The sequence below is a fragment of the Etheostoma spectabile genome, chromosome 11 (assembly GCF_008692095.1).
Source record: "Etheostoma spectabile isolate EspeVRDwgs_2016 chromosome 11, UIUC_Espe_1.0, whole genome shotgun sequence".
Taxonomy (NCBI): domain Eukaryota; kingdom Metazoa; phylum Chordata; class Actinopteri; order Perciformes; family Percidae; genus Etheostoma; species Etheostoma spectabile.
This window is the reverse complement of record NC_045743.1, coordinates 1,393,173-1,410,654: the sequence shown is the minus strand read 5'-3', so window position 1 is coordinate 1,410,654 and position 17,482 is coordinate 1,393,173. Positions and strand designations below refer to the sequence as shown.

The following is a 17,482-nucleotide window of genomic DNA, read 5'->3' as shown; positions in this document are numbered from 1 at the left end:
GCAGGTTAAGTCTTTTTAGTGTTTCAGTGAATTTTTACAAAATGACACGCACAAACACACACTTATCCGTACCTCTCGGGTGATGCATAGTGGCTGGAAAGCATTGGTTCCACAGGTCATGACCTCAGTCTTGTTCACCAGCAGGACTCTGATGTAGTTCTGACATTCAATCTGCAGAGAAGTGAAAGAAGAAAGCTTTCAAAAACGTACTGTACTGCAGAGAAAAGCTGAGATGGCAAGCTAAATATTCTTTGCCGTGTTGCTGAGAAGAACAATGGACCAAGTCCTCTGCTATCAGACTGGCATGCAACCAAAAGCAGAGCAATTCAGTGTCTGCAGGTTTCACTCTTGTAAATCCATTGTTCAAAAATAAGAGTTGGCCTACTCGTTTGCAGCTGAATGGAAGCCTATTTGTGACATCAACAGAGGCTCTACAGTCAGTAAGTGTTTCAGTAAAAAGAGTCAAATCGGTTTTAACAAAAGGCATGAAATAGATTTATTGGTAATGAAACAATTTCATGCAAGAATATTTTTTGTAAATGGCGGAGCTTTGTGTTGTGTCAAAGATCGGAGTTAATTGCAGTGAAGCAAGTTTCAAAGAGGATTGATTGTTGTGTATTGGGTATCACCCTTCAGTCTGTAGGCACTGAGGGAGATAAAAGTGACAGTGAAATCAGTTACTCACGAAATAAACAAAATAAGATGACTGATTGCAGCTCTGGTTATCAGATATTTGAAAGGTAGTCCCTTTGTGTGTCTCACTATGCCCTTGTCTCTCTTGTGTGCATTTTCCCTCTCTTCCCTTTGCCCTCTCTCGTATCTGCAAAAAACAACAACTCTTGATTGAAGGGTTTGAAATAGCTGTTCTTTACAGCCCATGAGGTGCACAAGGACCTTGCCAGAACAGCCAGAAGATATCAAGATGGCCTCTCTGTAAGCCAGGCTTCACAGACATGAAGTGTTGTAATTGGGGACGGGGTCGAGGTTACCTCTGTTTTGCCTTTGCTCTGACAGGATGTCCTCGTTTCCTCGTCCGGTGCCCATTCTGTCGCCTAGGAAAAAAAAAGAAAAAACCCAAGGATGACAAAGAGGCCAAAAAGCAGTCAGCTGAGTCCTTCAGACACTACAAAAGAATTATGCAACAGCTGACTGTTGCTAATACTGTAGGCACGCACAAAAAGATGCATGAAAAGACTTTAACCTCATTGCTGTTTGTTTATTGTGTAAACATGGCGACCGGCTTGCCAGCCAAGAGCTTATTCGAGAGTAGCGGGCATGGTACCCAACGAGGCAGTTGAAGGGCTGAGGACGGCATTAGCATGTAAATGGATTTCTCTCCATCTTCTTCTTCTTCCCCTTTCTATCTCTCGCTCGGAAAGTCTGCAGCCCCCCCCCCCCCCCCGGTTTTCCCTCCAGCCAATTATATTCCTGTTGATGGTTCTGTCTTGGGCTTAATTATGGATGCAGGCAGCAGCACTGCACGACTGCACTGCAAAAACACTAATGCATGTGCATACACACATGTCGCTTGGCCACCAGAGCTGCACTGGCTCTCGTTAAGAGGGTTGAGAGATGTCCCTTTCTTGGCGTGATCTGTATACGTGCAAGGTGCCAGGGGACCCCTGTTGGATGTCATTGGCCTCATTTTACTCTTCCTTCTCCATCTCTCTTCTCTGATCTGACTGCCCAAGTAAAAAAGGTTGACTAAATGTCTAAAAATAAAAAAGGATGCAAATATTTAACATCAATGTGTCAGATCCTCCATCTTTCTATCTGTCTGTTTGTCTTTATTTATTTCTCTCCTCCTCCAAAGGGATTATTGCAATACACAGGAGGACCCACTGCAGATAATTATCTTTGTCTAATGAATCACCTTCCCAGGACAAACGACCAGTGGGACAAAGTTGTAACCCAACATTCAGTGGAGCTTGCCAACTAAGGCCAACCAAGAGTCAACACTAAACTGGGTCAGTATTCCAGGAGCCAAATGGAAACCTCAAACAAACCGTAAACTTCAGGAGAAACAACTAAGGCTGATTTACTATGTGGCTCATCATCAACACCTACATATATGCAGTCTTGAACAATTTCATTTTTTTGTTTGAATTTGTTTCCGGTAGTAACATAACTGTGCTTTTTTGGATCCTCATTTTGCCTTAATTAAAGCTCAGTAGATGGGACTAAACACTGTTTAGCCCAAAGATTCAGTGTCTGCTGGGAAAACATAGTTTTTGCGTTAATGACATTTATTTTTAGATCTGTGGTATAGAGAATAGCACTTTAAGAATTTAAATGGAAATAAAACAGTAGAAGCACATTTAATGAGAAACTGAAGAGAACTGCCAAAATCGTTCTTGGGAAAAGATGTTGATTTAAAATTTGCTGAGCGCTCCTATCTTTTTGAAGTATATAAATAGATATCTTATTTCACAGATCATGAAGTATATTGACCATGCTTGAAGAAGTGGAAGTTCACGATTTTGGATGATTAGCCTCTGCATACATTTTTGCTAATGAGTGAAAACACCAGACTGAACAGTACTATCCACAGCCTAATGAGCTAGTCAAACATCTGCACATTGTCCAGGGATTTCTTTTATTGCTTTTATATTAAGATGATATTGATGGACATTCATGAGTGTCTGATCTGTTTGTGCTGCCAAAATAATCATCCACATTTATGATACTGTTTGATTGTTTGAGATGAATTAAAGCTCCACTAATCAAATAACTTACCCGGTGTACACTATAGTAGCTGCTCAGCATTGCAGACAGAGAAAGTGAGAAAATAACTGGTGAACAAGGTGGAACATCAGCTTAAAAGTCAGATCATTAGCTGGACAGAAACACATTTCCAAGGCCAACAACTTTAGAAGGCGGACTGTGTTTGGACAGTTTGTCTTTAAAGGTCTCATATAATGCTAACTTTTCAGGTCACTTTGGGGACACTGCAACAAGCTGTACCACAACATTGACCTTTCATCACATTATAAAGTGTGTTTTTACATATCGAGCTAAAACTGAGCCACATCAGCACACGAGTCATGTGTAGTGTAATCTGATGAATAGAAATCCAACATTTACTCTCCCATGCATTATTTCTGTTTTTGTCTCCACCAACTCCTGAAGGAAATAGCTGACTCTAGATGCTTCACTATGTTCATCATGTCTGCTACTTTTGTTGCTACAGCTGGAAACCAGGTTGATGGGAGCCGTGAGAGTGAAATAAAAATGTAAAGCCTGAAACCAAAAGTGCTGAAAGACACTCACGGAAAGACACTCACAGAGCTGAGAGGAACTGCAGTCCAATGATAATTCTGTGTCATTTGATCTATTGTTAATGTAAAAATATTGATTAGGGTAGCTTCAACCAAGCTAAACTAAACTAAGCACAAAAAACGGGCAAAAAATATCTACAACAACATGTAAGCGCAAGCTTAAGCAGAGATTGAGGCAAATTCATTAGCATTTTAACCTCTTGAAGACACTGGAAAATATAGATTTCTCGCCTAAATTTTTACCCCCTAAAACATGCTGCAGTTTCCACATGCTTTGGCCCTCTGTGATGACCCTGAGTTCATTGTGAAGCTAACACTCTCAGCTTGTTGTTTCTAGTGGCATTGTGACACTAGGCCTTATTGACACAGAGCTACAGAGGTTAGAACACAGAATTTCTATTTCCGTCCAAGTAAATCATCTAAAAAATTAATAAAAATCACTACTGTAAACATATTACAACTGCTATATACTAAAATAGTACCTAGCCACATGTCTCAACTTGAACAGAAAAAATCCAGAAGAAAATTGCTTATAAAATGGATTTTATATGAAGTTTTTCTACAGATATGTCTGTGCGTTTGTCTAATTTCTTATTTCTAAAAAAGCCCAAAAGTGCTAAATACATAACTTCTGAAAAACAAAAACACATCCACATCACTCACACACATTCCTAAATAAGTAGATACATAGATTTATAGGAATAAGTAATCATAATTTGATGAAATGGTGAAATGCCATAAGACAGCCTTATTTTTGGCTTTCAGACAGCTGGAGTGAACTCAGGGATAGGTTTTTGTTGGCCATGTCTGGTACCATTCAACTCGTCTTTTTACTAGCTACACAGCGATGCCAGTTTTATGGCCGGTCCTTCTAATTGGTGGCTTCAACTGTCATTCTTTCCCACGAGGGCCCAATGGGAGCTGAACGATAGGGTTGGTTTGTTTGAGTGTATCTTTTGATAGAATCATGCTATTGGTTGGCACCAGGTTCATTCGAACGTGCTGGCACCACAGATTACAATGATGTGTCGACATGATTTCTAGCGCGCACAGGGAAAAAAAGTTACACGCCATCAAAACCGAGAAATGATGCACTACCTAGATTTTTGAAATGTCGAAACTTGGCCAGAAACTACAAGATGTGAGGGGACCAGATAATTATGGATTACAAGGCTTGGATATTCTAATAGTTTTACATGTTTACGAAGGAGGAATACCACGTTTCGGCGATCTTTCACCGCTGTGATTAAGACACGAGCAGACGTAGGAAGCACACTCAATTTAGACTCGAATATGTCTGTCTTGCTGTACTTCAGAACATGATTGAAACCCGTTGTGAGTCACCTATTGCTTGTGGTGGGCTCGATGGAATCATGAACTTTAAGCTTCTAACGATTATGACTGAGCGTGTTTATGACGGTTTAATGCTTGCATTTATGACGGAAGTCAGCACTTCCGAAAAACGGCGAAGATAAATCCCGGTGCGGGACCTATACGCCCAACACTTTAAAGCTATGTTTAGCTATTGCAGTCGGTAGAGTGCCGGGAAATGGGCTCTGACCCATATGGATAGTTACAGATCATCTCCCCATCTCCCAGAGCAGCTCCCTTCAATTAACCCATATCAGACTGCACTGGGGAGTGAGACAGCACCAGTGGAAAGCCATATAAAGTAAACTGTGATTAAAATGAAACTTGAGCCCTAGGCACTGAACATGAAGTAGACGAAGAAATAAAAATAAAAGTGGCTAATGTTCTCTGCGGGAGCTTGTCTGTCTAGCCATTCTGATCGTGTTGCCGCCGAACACTACACAGGCACTCGACAAACTCACATCCACTTCCCATGAGCACAGCGAACAGCATGGCACCTTTCATTCAGAGAGCAGCTTTGCCCCCTCTACGGAAGTCCATCACTCGGCTTGTTGAAATGAAAACACTGCTCCTCCACAGCCCCTGCCTGTCAGCCCTTGACAGCCTGGGGACCGATGGGGTGACGTCATTGTAAACACCCCACACACCACACACACACACCACACACACACACACACACACACACACACACACACACAGACACACACACACACGCAGGATGATGGATGCCTTTGTGATGAATCATGGATTGAGGTATTAGCATCTTTTTGGCAGGGCCCCGTTTCCAAGCATCCCCATCGGCTTAACCCGCTGACCTTCACCAGAATGTGCCCCCCACCCCCCCACTACCCTCTCTGTCCATCTCTTCTTCTTCACACCACTTTGGAACAAAGCCACACTCACACAGAGCCTGTGAGAATACCAACTCCACCTCAACATCCTCTCCCTCAAATACCTTCCCTCTGTACCAAATGCTGAATGGCCTGACTGCCATCAACAGGGTGAATAAAAGCTGTTTAATGTGTGGGCAGTATCCAGTGCTCATTTTTTCACTAATAAAAGTTCTCCTTAACCTATTTTCACATATCCCAAGTTGATATTGAGGTTTTGATTTGCTTTATAATTAATCATTTGTAATGTAGAAGTACCAGTCAGCGTGCAGGTGTACGCAATGTTGCAGAGGTAGGCCAAAAATGCAACAACATTAGATCAAATTTAGTTAAATAATTAAAAAATGCTATGGCCATGGCTATGGTGAGGTTTAGGCACAAGAACTACTAGGTTAAAGAATAGTTTGCCATTTTGGGAAACAGGGTTATTGGTTGTCTTGCTGAGACTTAGACGAAAAGATTGAGACTGCTTTCATGTCCGTATAGTAAATATAAAGCTACCGTCAGCAGCCAGGTTAGCTTAGCTTACTACAAAGACTGGAAAGAGTAGCAAACAGCTAGTCAGTCTGTACAAAATTAACAAAATCCATTTACACTTAAAGCTAATGTTAAAACCATGTTAAAACCTGTTCAATATGTACAAAAACTCATGTATAGAAATGACAAATCAATGTTTTACAGAAGGTTAAGCTTTATGCTAAGCTACTGTAACCTGCTTTTAGTTTCATATTTACCAATTTGTATCTAATTTTCGGCAAGAAAGTGAAGAAGCAGAAGTGTAATTCATTTAAGATTAGGGAAAGACTGTTGTTATGATAAAAAATAAAAAATAAACCCATGTCGACTGTTGAAAGGAAATGGATACCAAACAATGGTCTCCCATGTCAAAGTCACACACTTTGTCAACCCCAACCTCTTTACCTAGCCACCATGTCCAACAGACCTGGCTTCATCACATTCCAGCTCCGACCCTGTAGGAGATGAATAACTGCAAATATCTACTAGATACGTGAGTGGAGTATCACACCCAGCTGTAATTTTCTGCCAAAACATCTTGCAACTGTGAAGAGTGACATCCAATTTTAGTGATTTTGTAGTGTTTGTTGGATTATTTCTCCTTCCTCCTTAAAGCAGGTGACGAAATGCATTTCATATGCAATATTCAGAAAATACAGATTGAAGATAAAGCTAAGACACTGTGCTGCACAATGCCACAAATATGTCTCATCTATCATGGGTGAGCTGCAAAAGTGTATTAAAAAATGCTTGTAAAACACACAAAAAGTCAGAAAACGCCTCTAAACATTATTGGAAATGTGTCTGAACAACAGGCTGCTTATAGATGATCTGCTTCTGAAACACTTGCAGTGTACATTTAAGCCACGCCAGAGATGTGATGGAACCATAGTGCAACTAGAAGGTGGCATCCAGTAGACATGAGGGGTAAAAGTTTTTCTGGCACTACAACAACATTAATACTTCCATCTTTGCTTTTGAGAGAGTCCTAATTTGCACAGCCTCTTGAAGTCTTTGTCGGGTAAACATCAACCTAGGTTGAGGATTAAGGCATTTGAATAAACAACCAATACTGTTTACCAGGTAAGGGCAATGTGAGTACACATTTTAGTACACATAGATGGGTTTTATTAACCAAACAAAAGCATTAATATGGAGGAAACAAGAAAAAACCTTCAACATGTAATTTACATCACTGTTACTGATTCACAAAATACCAGAAAATTAAAAGTCAGTCAGACACAGCCATTTGTATGCTCCTATACAGCCCAAGGCCCCGGACCCTGTTTATTATTTGTGCCTGTAGCCTCAAATGCCTGTTAGAGTTCATTTCCATCTATTAGCAAGGCCATCAACCATGTGTTCTCCCTGCCATCAATTCCCCCTCCAAACCAGAGCCTGACACCTCATTTCTCCCAATTCTGCCATTCCTTAAGACACAATAAGAATATCTTGCCCCTGGCAAAACATGAATCTTTTATAGGCAAATAAAATAGCAGAAAATGCAATTAGTAGCAGGAAAGAGGATTAATCACTTTTACTGCAGAAAGATGGTGGCTAGGCTCAAAAGGATTTCTATTTTTACGAGAAGCAAAAAGTAAGGAGGAGAAAAAAAGAAAGATGTAGAGCGGGAAACACTAATGAAGTAAAGAATTTGCGAGCAGCGGAGGCTGCAAATGTGGTCGTTCCTGAAATGTGCCACTGTGTTGATAAGGCCGCCTCTCACTGACACACAGCTAAAATGATGTGTGACAACTAATTATAAATCATGAATATTGTAAATAAGCGTGTCAGGGGAGTAATGGTTGTTTGAATAAGAGCTGTCTGGTACTTGTTATAGTTAAGATAGATTTGTGTACCAATGCAGTGCGATTGGACATAACTGGTGTGATTACTCAAGAAAAGTGTGGAGAACCTTAAAAATATTATGCAATTTCTTTAACAAACAGCCTTAAATTTTAAGGGTCTGATTAATACCTAGCATTTAAAGAAATTCCTTTTAAAATGCCCGTGGCGTAGTCTAATAACTGTCTACACATTATAAAGGAATGCTTTATGGAGGTAGCACCTTTAATAGGAAAATGTCCTTTAAAATCTTTCAATGTTTGTTCAACATTGAGAGCTTTCTTTATTATCAGTTCTCATCAAGGTGTCTTCACATCAAAGCATCCAACTCTTATATACTGGATTTTTCCCTCTCATTTCCAACCGTTCACTCCTCAACATAATTCCTCTTTTGTTTTTCCCTCCATCTATGTAATCTGCTATTTTAAGCAACAACCCACACCCAACACAGTATACACACTCACACCTTGACAATATGGCCAATTTTGGCACAAATTGGTGCCCAGGAGGTGTTGAGGAGAAACACTCAGCACTCCCGCATCGACACAGGAGTAAACACCACTGATTGTGTACACAAGTGGGACACCAGTGATGCTTTATGTGCTTGTCTAACCCACTTGTCAAACACTTTGGACATCCTATGAGTCTGTAACCCCCTGATTATGTTGTTAATTATTACCATCATAACAATATCTGTTTCAATGCTGACTACATGTATGCAATGGGATCTAAATTGGTGTTAAATGCAAAAGGCCTTGGTTACCTTCAACTTACACACTTGTACTCTCTCTATCTCCTAAAAAAAAAACCTCCTGCTTTGGCAAAGAACTTTGAGTGTTGAAGGTAGAAGTTTGGGTAGTGTTTTACACAGACAAATAGGTCCAAATAGGGAACGCACCGCTCAAGTGGGCATCTCACTAATCATTAATTAGTGATGACAGAAGGTGACTTCCAGACTTAAAAGTAGAAACATATTATACAACATTTTTGGTGTATTTAAAGCGTATTTGTGTGCAGCACTTTCAGCCAGACCTGCATACAAGGCAAACTGGGCTGGTAATGCAGGACGCAGCACATTAGCTAAGTGGGAATTTTGTGGAACAGAACAGTTTAATTGATTGTGAAATGGCAGCGATATACCGGTATATTTGTCACCTATAGACATTTTATCGCTACAGCTGTTGGGGCACACATTTTATGGTAAAAAGCCGGTGTGCTTCATTAATTCGTTCCCTGGTGCACATTTATAGAGTGTATTCCAGCGACTGTAGTGTTATTTTGGGGGGTTGTTACGTCAATGTGTATAGACACCTGTGTTAATCTGTCAGAGTTGAGCACACACTTTTTTTTCATTTGAGCTTGTTAGGTTGAACTCTGTAGTTTTACTCTGTAGTAATTTCTTTTGACGTATTCAACACTGTCTTTAATAGTTTGATGTGAAAGTGGACAAGAAGCAAGCATTCAACACTATAAGAACTGGTCATTCACTGGCAAAATGCAAGTAAATGAATAGCTAAATACACAGATACACAATTACATAAATAACACACACACACACACACACACAAACATACACACACACACACACACAACTTATAACAACACACTTTATAAAGAAAATATGTAATTGCAATTATTTGACTGATATTGCAATATGATTCACGATATTGGAGAGAATGATAATTTTGAATCAATATTCTAATTTTGATAAAAAAATATAAAAGCCATTTTTTAAAAGATTATATGTGATGTTTGCGAGGATATGTACCAAACATAGAGTTTTTCTTAAGTGTAGGATAAAATTCTTAGGCTGGGACGTCTCTGCAGCACCACAATACTTAATTCAAAATGTTTTGACACAGATTTTGCCTAATATTGCGCCCCCACTGCGATTTGGATATTGCACTGGTCCATATTGTGACTGGATAAAATTGCTATTAATCTAACACACACACACACACACACACACACACACACACCCTTAATCGTGTAGCTCCTGGACACACCCATATTCTCTCCTTTGTGTCTCATTCTATTTCTCACACATACGTCACCCACCAGCTTCTCTGCTCATAACTCTGCCTGTCAAACTTCACACTCCAACAGACTGAATCCCTGCAGCATGCGGTCACTAACCTACACCTTCATCTACACACTGCTGCAGACATGAAAGGAAGCAATCTGAGGGAGTGTTTAGAGTGTGTGTGGGTGTGTGTGTGTGTTTGTGTGTGTGCGTGCGTGTGTGTGTATCTGCACATGATGCACACACACCATTGTTGAGAACTACAGTGGGTGCAGAGACCAAAAGACATGACAGACAGCAGACAGCCCACAGCCCATCTTCCAAGTGTGAAAATCTGCATTTAGACAAATATTTCACTACATATCCAGTGTGAGTCCAGATCAACAAATATGCCTGACTGCCCCCCTGAAAATGATTGCGTTGCACACTAAGTATGGGTTTTGTAAAAACACTGTAATATATGATGTGGTACCAACAGAGCTGGGAACTGAACATCATTTTGTATGTTGACATGAAATGCTTTGGTAGATTTCTAAAGTTTACTCATCAAAATCACAGCAAAATGTAGGTAAAGTTCTTGTTCACGCACTTTTGTTGAGAAAACTAACACTAAAAACTGATGTTTGGTTTGAGCCTTGTATGGTGTTCATATTTTTGTTATACAAGATATTTGACTACATACATAATTACAAATACTAATAAAATAATGTTTATAAAACTATGATTAAATGAGGAAATATCTTATCAAACAATTTTTTTTATTTAAATTTTTTATTTAACCAGGTTGGCCGTTGAGAACAGGTTCTCATTTGCAACGACAACCTGGCCAAAAAATGCGTAGCCTAAGCGTGCACGACAACATACAGTTTCACATATAATAAAATACAAGAAAAACAGACTACAATAGGCTACTACATAAAGTGCAGATTAGGTAGGCCTTACAAAGCTGGTGCGTGGGATGTGTAAGTAAGTCGGAGGATATGTGAAAGTGATAACACAATATACATGAATAGATAGTCTATAACACTGCTGAGATATAGTGAAGCGTCAATATACAGTTAATGCAAATAGTGGTCTAGGTGCTAAAGTAGATAAGACAGTTGCAAGTTGTGGTCTAGTTAGTGATGTAGGTCGGTGATAACATAATAGGCTAGTATGAACAGACTAAATAAAATGCTGAATGTAATGAAGAGTCAATAATCAAACATAAATAGACAGTCTTTATAAACGTTGAAAGAGTCAATGTAAATATGAATTGACATACTATATAAAATGCTGAAATGTGGTAAAGAGAACAGTTAGTGCAGAATTGTGGTCTAGATATAGATGTAGATTAGTAGAGTGTTATGAAATTGTGTGATACAAAGGTGGGAAGAAAAGAAAAACAGTTGAGGATATCAGGACAGATGAAAGGTGCTAAATAGCGAGATCAGGATAGGATACCATTGAAGATGTGCACCTGTGCAAATATGCAATTGGGCGTGACAAAGATAACAGGGTAAGGGTGTGCAAAAACAGTGGTTAAAGATGGATGAAAGAATAACAGTCAGCACGTGCCATGATCGGACAGGAGCTCAGACAGACATGATTTGAAGGCAGTTAGTGAGAAAAGGCTTTGAGTTTCAGGGTTTGGGTAGTTCTTTCCAGTTATTTGAAACTGAGACATGGAAGGAGTGTCAGCCAAAGGAGGTGTGAGCTTTTGGGGTGACCAAGGAGACGTAACAGAGTGAGCAAAGGCTGCGGGTGGGTGAGGCTATCGTGACCCGTGAGCTTAGGTACACCGGGGCTTCGCCTAGTAAGGACTTGCAAATGAGTTGGTACCAGTGAGTTAATCGTTGAATGTGTAATGAGGGTCAGCCAATTAAAGCATAGAAGTTGCAGTAGTGGGTGTTATAAGGGGCTCTGGTCACAAAATGTATGGCACTGTGATAAAGAATATCTATTTTTTTCAGGAGAGAGTTTGAGGCAGTTCTGTAAATGACGTTACTAAAATTGAGGATTGGTAAAAATTGTCATTTTCACCAAGGCGAGACTTAACTTTAGATTGAAGGTGTTTTATGTGTTGCTGGAAGGAGAGGGAGCAGTCTAACCAGACACCTAAGTATTTGTACACCGCCACATTTTTGAATTGCAACCCATCGAGTATGGTAATGGTAAATGGGTGGGCCGCGATCGATTGAAAAGCATGAACTTGGTTTTGCCAGGGTTAAGTAGAAATTGGAGGTTTCAGAAGGAGTGCTGTATGGCATTGAAGCTCTTCTGGTTGGATAGCACACCATCCAAAGAGGGGCCAGATGACTGTATACAGGATGGTGTCGTCTGCATAGAGGTGGATTTGAGAGTTCCCAACTGAAAGAGCCGCATCATTCATTGATGTATATGGAGAAAAGAGTCGGACCGAGAATTGAACCTTGTGGCACCCCCATAGTGACACCCATAGGCCCAGATAGCATGCCTTCAGATTTAACATACTGGACCCAATCAGAAAAATAGTTGTTGAACTACGCAAGGCAGTCATGAGAGAACCCAAGGTTGCTGAGTAGATGATTAACCAAGTCAAAGGTCTGGTACAGAACAATGTAGACGGCTGCACAATAATGCTTTTTGTCGATGGCTGCTGTGATGTCGTTTAAGACCTTGAGCGTGATACAACCATGACCTGCACGGAAGCCAGATTGGGGAGCGGAGAGGACGTTGTGGGATTTGAGGTGGTTAGTAATCTGTTTATTGATCAAATGACTGACATGACTGACAAGCTGACCAGGATTTCAGTGCTAATACTTTTAGTAATTGACATTTGTTGATGCTTGGTACTATTAAAAGTGTGTTCTTCATTGAAAAAGTAGCAACACACAGCCCTACTTTAAATAAATTAAAATAAAAAATCTGCTAAAACTCTTACATGGACTGTACTGTCTTACATACTAAATATTAAGAAGCATTTAAAATCTTAAAGGTGGTAACTAACATGCTCTTTTATTCTTCATAAAGGATTGTGAAGCTTTTCAGAACTGCGTTAAATGCTCAATAAGACATAAAAAGAGAACAAAAATCTTCTTGTACATAAGAGGTAAATTTTTTTCCTTTGGAAATATAGAAGAAAATAATGCACTCCTCTGAGTGATGATTTTTAAGATAATTAATATTTAATAAATCAATTCAATAGTCACTGTAGTGGGCATTTTAAAACAAAACAGACTCAAATAATCACAACTGGGATAATATATATGGGATAATAAGCTGTTTTCTCCTCTTGTGATGTGAAAGTGTTGAATACATTGCATGGTTCAGTGCCAACAGCCTTTACTGTATATATTGCCCACTCACCCTGCTGCTGCCTCCCACTCACTGTAATTCCACATTAAGGAGGCTGACAGGTGAAAGCAGACAGTCTCTTCATGACCAGCCAACCCGCACAGTGGATTATTCCTTGTCCTCCCCAAACACTCCCACACAGGTACAGAAAAATACAGGTAATACAGATGAACATGGTTTTAAAGTACATAGTGTATCCATAGGGTACATCATCTTTTAGCCCATGTTCTTTATTGAAAAGGAACTATGTTAACTAGTGATGCACCGAAATGAAAAATCTGCTTCGGCTTATTTTTTTAAACCCATTTAAAAATGTTTTTTTTTCCAAATTATTGTTATTATTACACTTGTACTTCATGAATTTAATGAATCTGAATTGAAAAACTACAAACCAATAACACAATTCACAGACAACTGTACTTGAAAATAACATAAACATTTACAAGATACTGTGTACAAAAAATAATATTAAATTACATGTCTTCATTCAGTTCTGTAAAAATCAAATCAGATTTTTGATGTACTCTGCCTATTGAATTGGATGTTGTTTTTTCAGGTGGTGTTTCAAACCTGACGTGGAAAAGTTGTTCGGCACCGTACACCTCTTGAAATGTATGCTTTACAAACACAGCAAATTGCAAATTTGATTCTGGTTTAGGGTTATGCTTTGATCTCAAAGTTTCCATCCTGTGACATGTCTCCATTTGCAGCTTGTGTTTTATTCTGTATAGACCAATTTATACTGGATTTTAAAGTGTTCTGAAAAAAACATCTGCTAACACTATCTCCATAGCATTTGTAAACAAGCATTGTTATTAAAGATTCTTTAAATCTGTTTATGAAAGAATCAAGGTTAAAATAATGAATTAGTGAGCGGCACAATTGCTGCAGTCATAAAAATAAACTTGCCCATGCTCTGAGATAAGCTAATCTTGGCCTGGCTGATTTATCAGTCAAGTTCTAATACATAACCACATGTGTTACGTGCCCTTATGTGTTCTGTATATTTCTTTTCAAGCATACCATGTACATACTTTATAACAAAATAGAATCAGACCAAATCATTTTTCTGGTTTGGGACATTAATCGACGCAGAAACTAAAAACAATGATGAGCCTCATGTACACAAGCAGGTAGCATTGCACTGTCTGGATACCATTAGAGATGTTTTTCTGCCACAGCCAGCTGGCCAAGCTACAGCACATTACAGGATGACAAGCAGCCTCCTCTTGCTCTCAGCTCTGTAGCTCACAGATTATCCCTCCACTCTGACAAAGACCGCATCAATAATTAAATCTCCGGCCAAATTTCTGCACAGAAATTAATGAAGAGTGTGAATGAAATCAGCTGTGAGTCATCAAACTCGGGTCAAGAGAGAGGAGCTTGATACTGTGGCCGAATCAAGGGTATGAATATGCGAGGGGGTCAGCGAATGTCCGCCCCGTGGCCTTTCGTTCATTTAGATCCTCTGCTTCTCCATGAATCTTCTCTGCCCTTCAGAACTGCACAGTAGCTGTACGCGCCATGCATAATGTAGATCAAATCATAGATACACATTAAACATACTGAACTGCACTTCACACTAATACTACCTGCATGAGAAAAGGTCAGTGTGTTTTCAGCATAACCAAAGACAAATTTCATCTGTCCCAAAGGAATCTTCTCTTCTAAAACACCTACAATCACAGATGCATTTAATTTTCTTCTGGTCCACCGGGAGGCTCCCAACAATCTCTGTTGGTCAGGGGGGTTGTGCAAGCCATTTCCTGTTTAAAGGAGCAAAGAGTGACACTTGACCACAGCTCTGCTCTCCTGACCTTCAGCCACTGCAGGGAAACGACGCACGCTGGGACCAAACAACAGCAAACAGTCAAACCAGCTGTTCCACCAGACGCCAATTGTTCCCCTGATGGACCTACTGGTTGTACTTCAGCCAGAAATACTTCATGTTACTGTCAGGTTTCAATGCAAAGTAGGATTTCAACTGAAACATTTAGTTTCAGTTAATTAACAATTAAATTGAACTAATTAACAGATCATTTGATTTAGATAAGTAGGTTTCAGACTCATTTTAAAGATTATTTTTTGGGGGCTTTTCCCTTTATTATGAAATAACAGCGGATAGACATGAAAGGGGGAGAGAGATGGGGGGATGACACGCAGCAAAGGGCTGCAGGTTTGATTGGAACCCGGGCCGCTGCAGAACTCAGCCAACATGGGGCGAATGCTCTTACTGGCTGAGCTAGAGGCCCCCCCCCCCCCCCCCAGGTTAATTTTAATGTAAGTTAGTGAGTGTATGTCATAAGTATCCAGAGTGATGGCTAAAGCACTGTGAAAATGAAAACAGTATTATCATAACTTTTTCTTCAAAGAATTAGAATCTGTAATGCGTAAACACACATTATTCTCAAATGAGTGCAATGAAATCTATTCTGTTATGCATTATATCACACAACACTCATTTAATTAATAATAATTAATAAATAGTGTAATTTGCTATTGTAATTGCTTCTATTTAAGGCTGAAATTTACAATTACTGCATATTCATTATCAATTACTCTGGAGGATTTTTTGTTGATTTATTATTATTTATTAAATGCCCTATAAAACATCAAAAATGAATTAAAACTGTCCACCGCTGTTTCCTAGAGCTTAAGGTAACATCTTTAAATTGCATGTTTCATCCGACCAAAAGCCCCAAAACACAAAGATACTCAGTGAATTATAATGTAAGACAAAGAAAAGCAGAGTCAGTGCATTCACTAGACTAATGATGTACATAAAAGGCCAAGACGTAATAGACAAGTTAAATTACTGACCATATAATATATCAAAATGTAAAACTGCATGGAGAAGACTCAGTAAGAGAAACAAAAGAAAATGTATCTTATTACTTTTCCCTCTGCATTTCTGCAGGTTAAAACCACAGATTACAGAGGAACACCACAGTGAGGTTTTTCCTGAGTACCACTGTCAGCAGCCTGCATCCCAGCCTTGCATCTGGTAAAGAGGTCTTTAGTTCTAAAGGGACAGACCATCATGTCACACAGCAGGACAGCCACCTGGGGACTGCTCATCATCCGCTTGCTGTGGGAGCCAGAGACCAACTTAAAACAACCCCCGAACACAAACACCATGTCATGGGCTAATCCCAGGCCCCCAACACACAGGGGAGCACTCCTGTCTCAGAACTTCTGATGTGTTCTCAGCGAGAAAGCAACAAACAAAAAGTAAAGTCTCCCACATGGAAAATAGCAAGTTGACACAATAAGATAGAGGGGACCTGAAGTCTTGAACTGAAAGAAAGAATCCCACTTTGGGTCCCACTTTGGGTCCCTTCATACCAGTAAAAATAGCTCTTAAAATGGTTAGCTCTGGAAGAGAAAAAAGTAAACTGTGTTTTTGGAGTGAAATCCGCCAAAAATGTACTGCCAACCCTTTTCTCCAACACCATTACTCCCCCATGCATTTACAAAAGAGTAAGCCAATGAGAGGGGTACGCTTGACTGTGCTCTGCCACATGGAACACTGCAATTCAACAGCAGCAGAGCTGCGGGATCACAGTGAGGTTGTGTGTGTTTTGGGCCTTAAAGAGACAAAAATCAAAAAGACAAGCTGAACTTTCTAGTCTAGTGTGCACTCCTTCACACGTCGTCTCTCCCACCACATCTTAGTTTTACAGTGATGTCAGACACAGTGATGTTTGGAGGACTGACCAGCTTTGCCATGGCATGTACATCCATTATAGTCTGTTGCACTGACAAAAGTGCACACAATACTATTTGGGAGTGAAGGTCTGCATATTGATGTACAACCTGATTGTTCCATACAATGGAAAACTAGCGGAGCGACTTAATGGACACAGAGAGAGAGATTCAATTGAGGAAAGAACCTGATAGAAATGCAACAGCAGTTCCATGTCAGGAGAAAATATAACGTTCTCCTGAGGAGAAAAGTCACTGAGAGGCCTTGTGCTATTTTCAGTAGATGGGATTTAGAGAATGAAGCGGGCAATCAGTATAGGGGAGCGATAGGTTTAGGCAGGTGGATGGATGGAGACAAATATGTGAAGATCCAGACAGTAATATGGTGTTTACATTCCACCTCCATGTTGCTGCGGTTATCTATGTAGAAATTATCTGATGGACTGAGAAAGACCTCTATCTTCCCCTTCCACTCCTCTCTTTACTTCTTACTTCTCTCTTACTTCTCTACACTTGCACGCATTGCATAGAGAGGAACA

At 39.8% G+C, this 17,482-nt stretch overlaps 1 protein-coding gene across 6 annotated transcripts in view; it reads right to left on the bottom strand.

The window, feature by feature from the left end:
- Nucleotides 1–17,482, bottom strand: part of sema5ba (sema domain, seven thrombospondin repeats (type 1 and type 1-like), transmembrane domain (TM) and short cytoplasmic domain, (semaphorin) 5Ba) — a 165,854-nt gene that overhangs the window by 53,173 nt on the left and 95,199 nt on the right. For all 6 annotated transcript variants that reach the window (XM_032528886.1, XM_032528885.1, XM_032528883.1 and 3 more), the window contains 2 exons: nt 990–1,052; nt 73–171 (listed from right to left, as the gene is read on the bottom strand). In XM_032528886.1, coding sequence (XP_032384777.1) covers nt 73–171; nt 990–1,052 — 162 coding nt within the window. The remainder of the gene's footprint in view (nt 1–72; nt 172–989; nt 1,053–17,482) is intronic.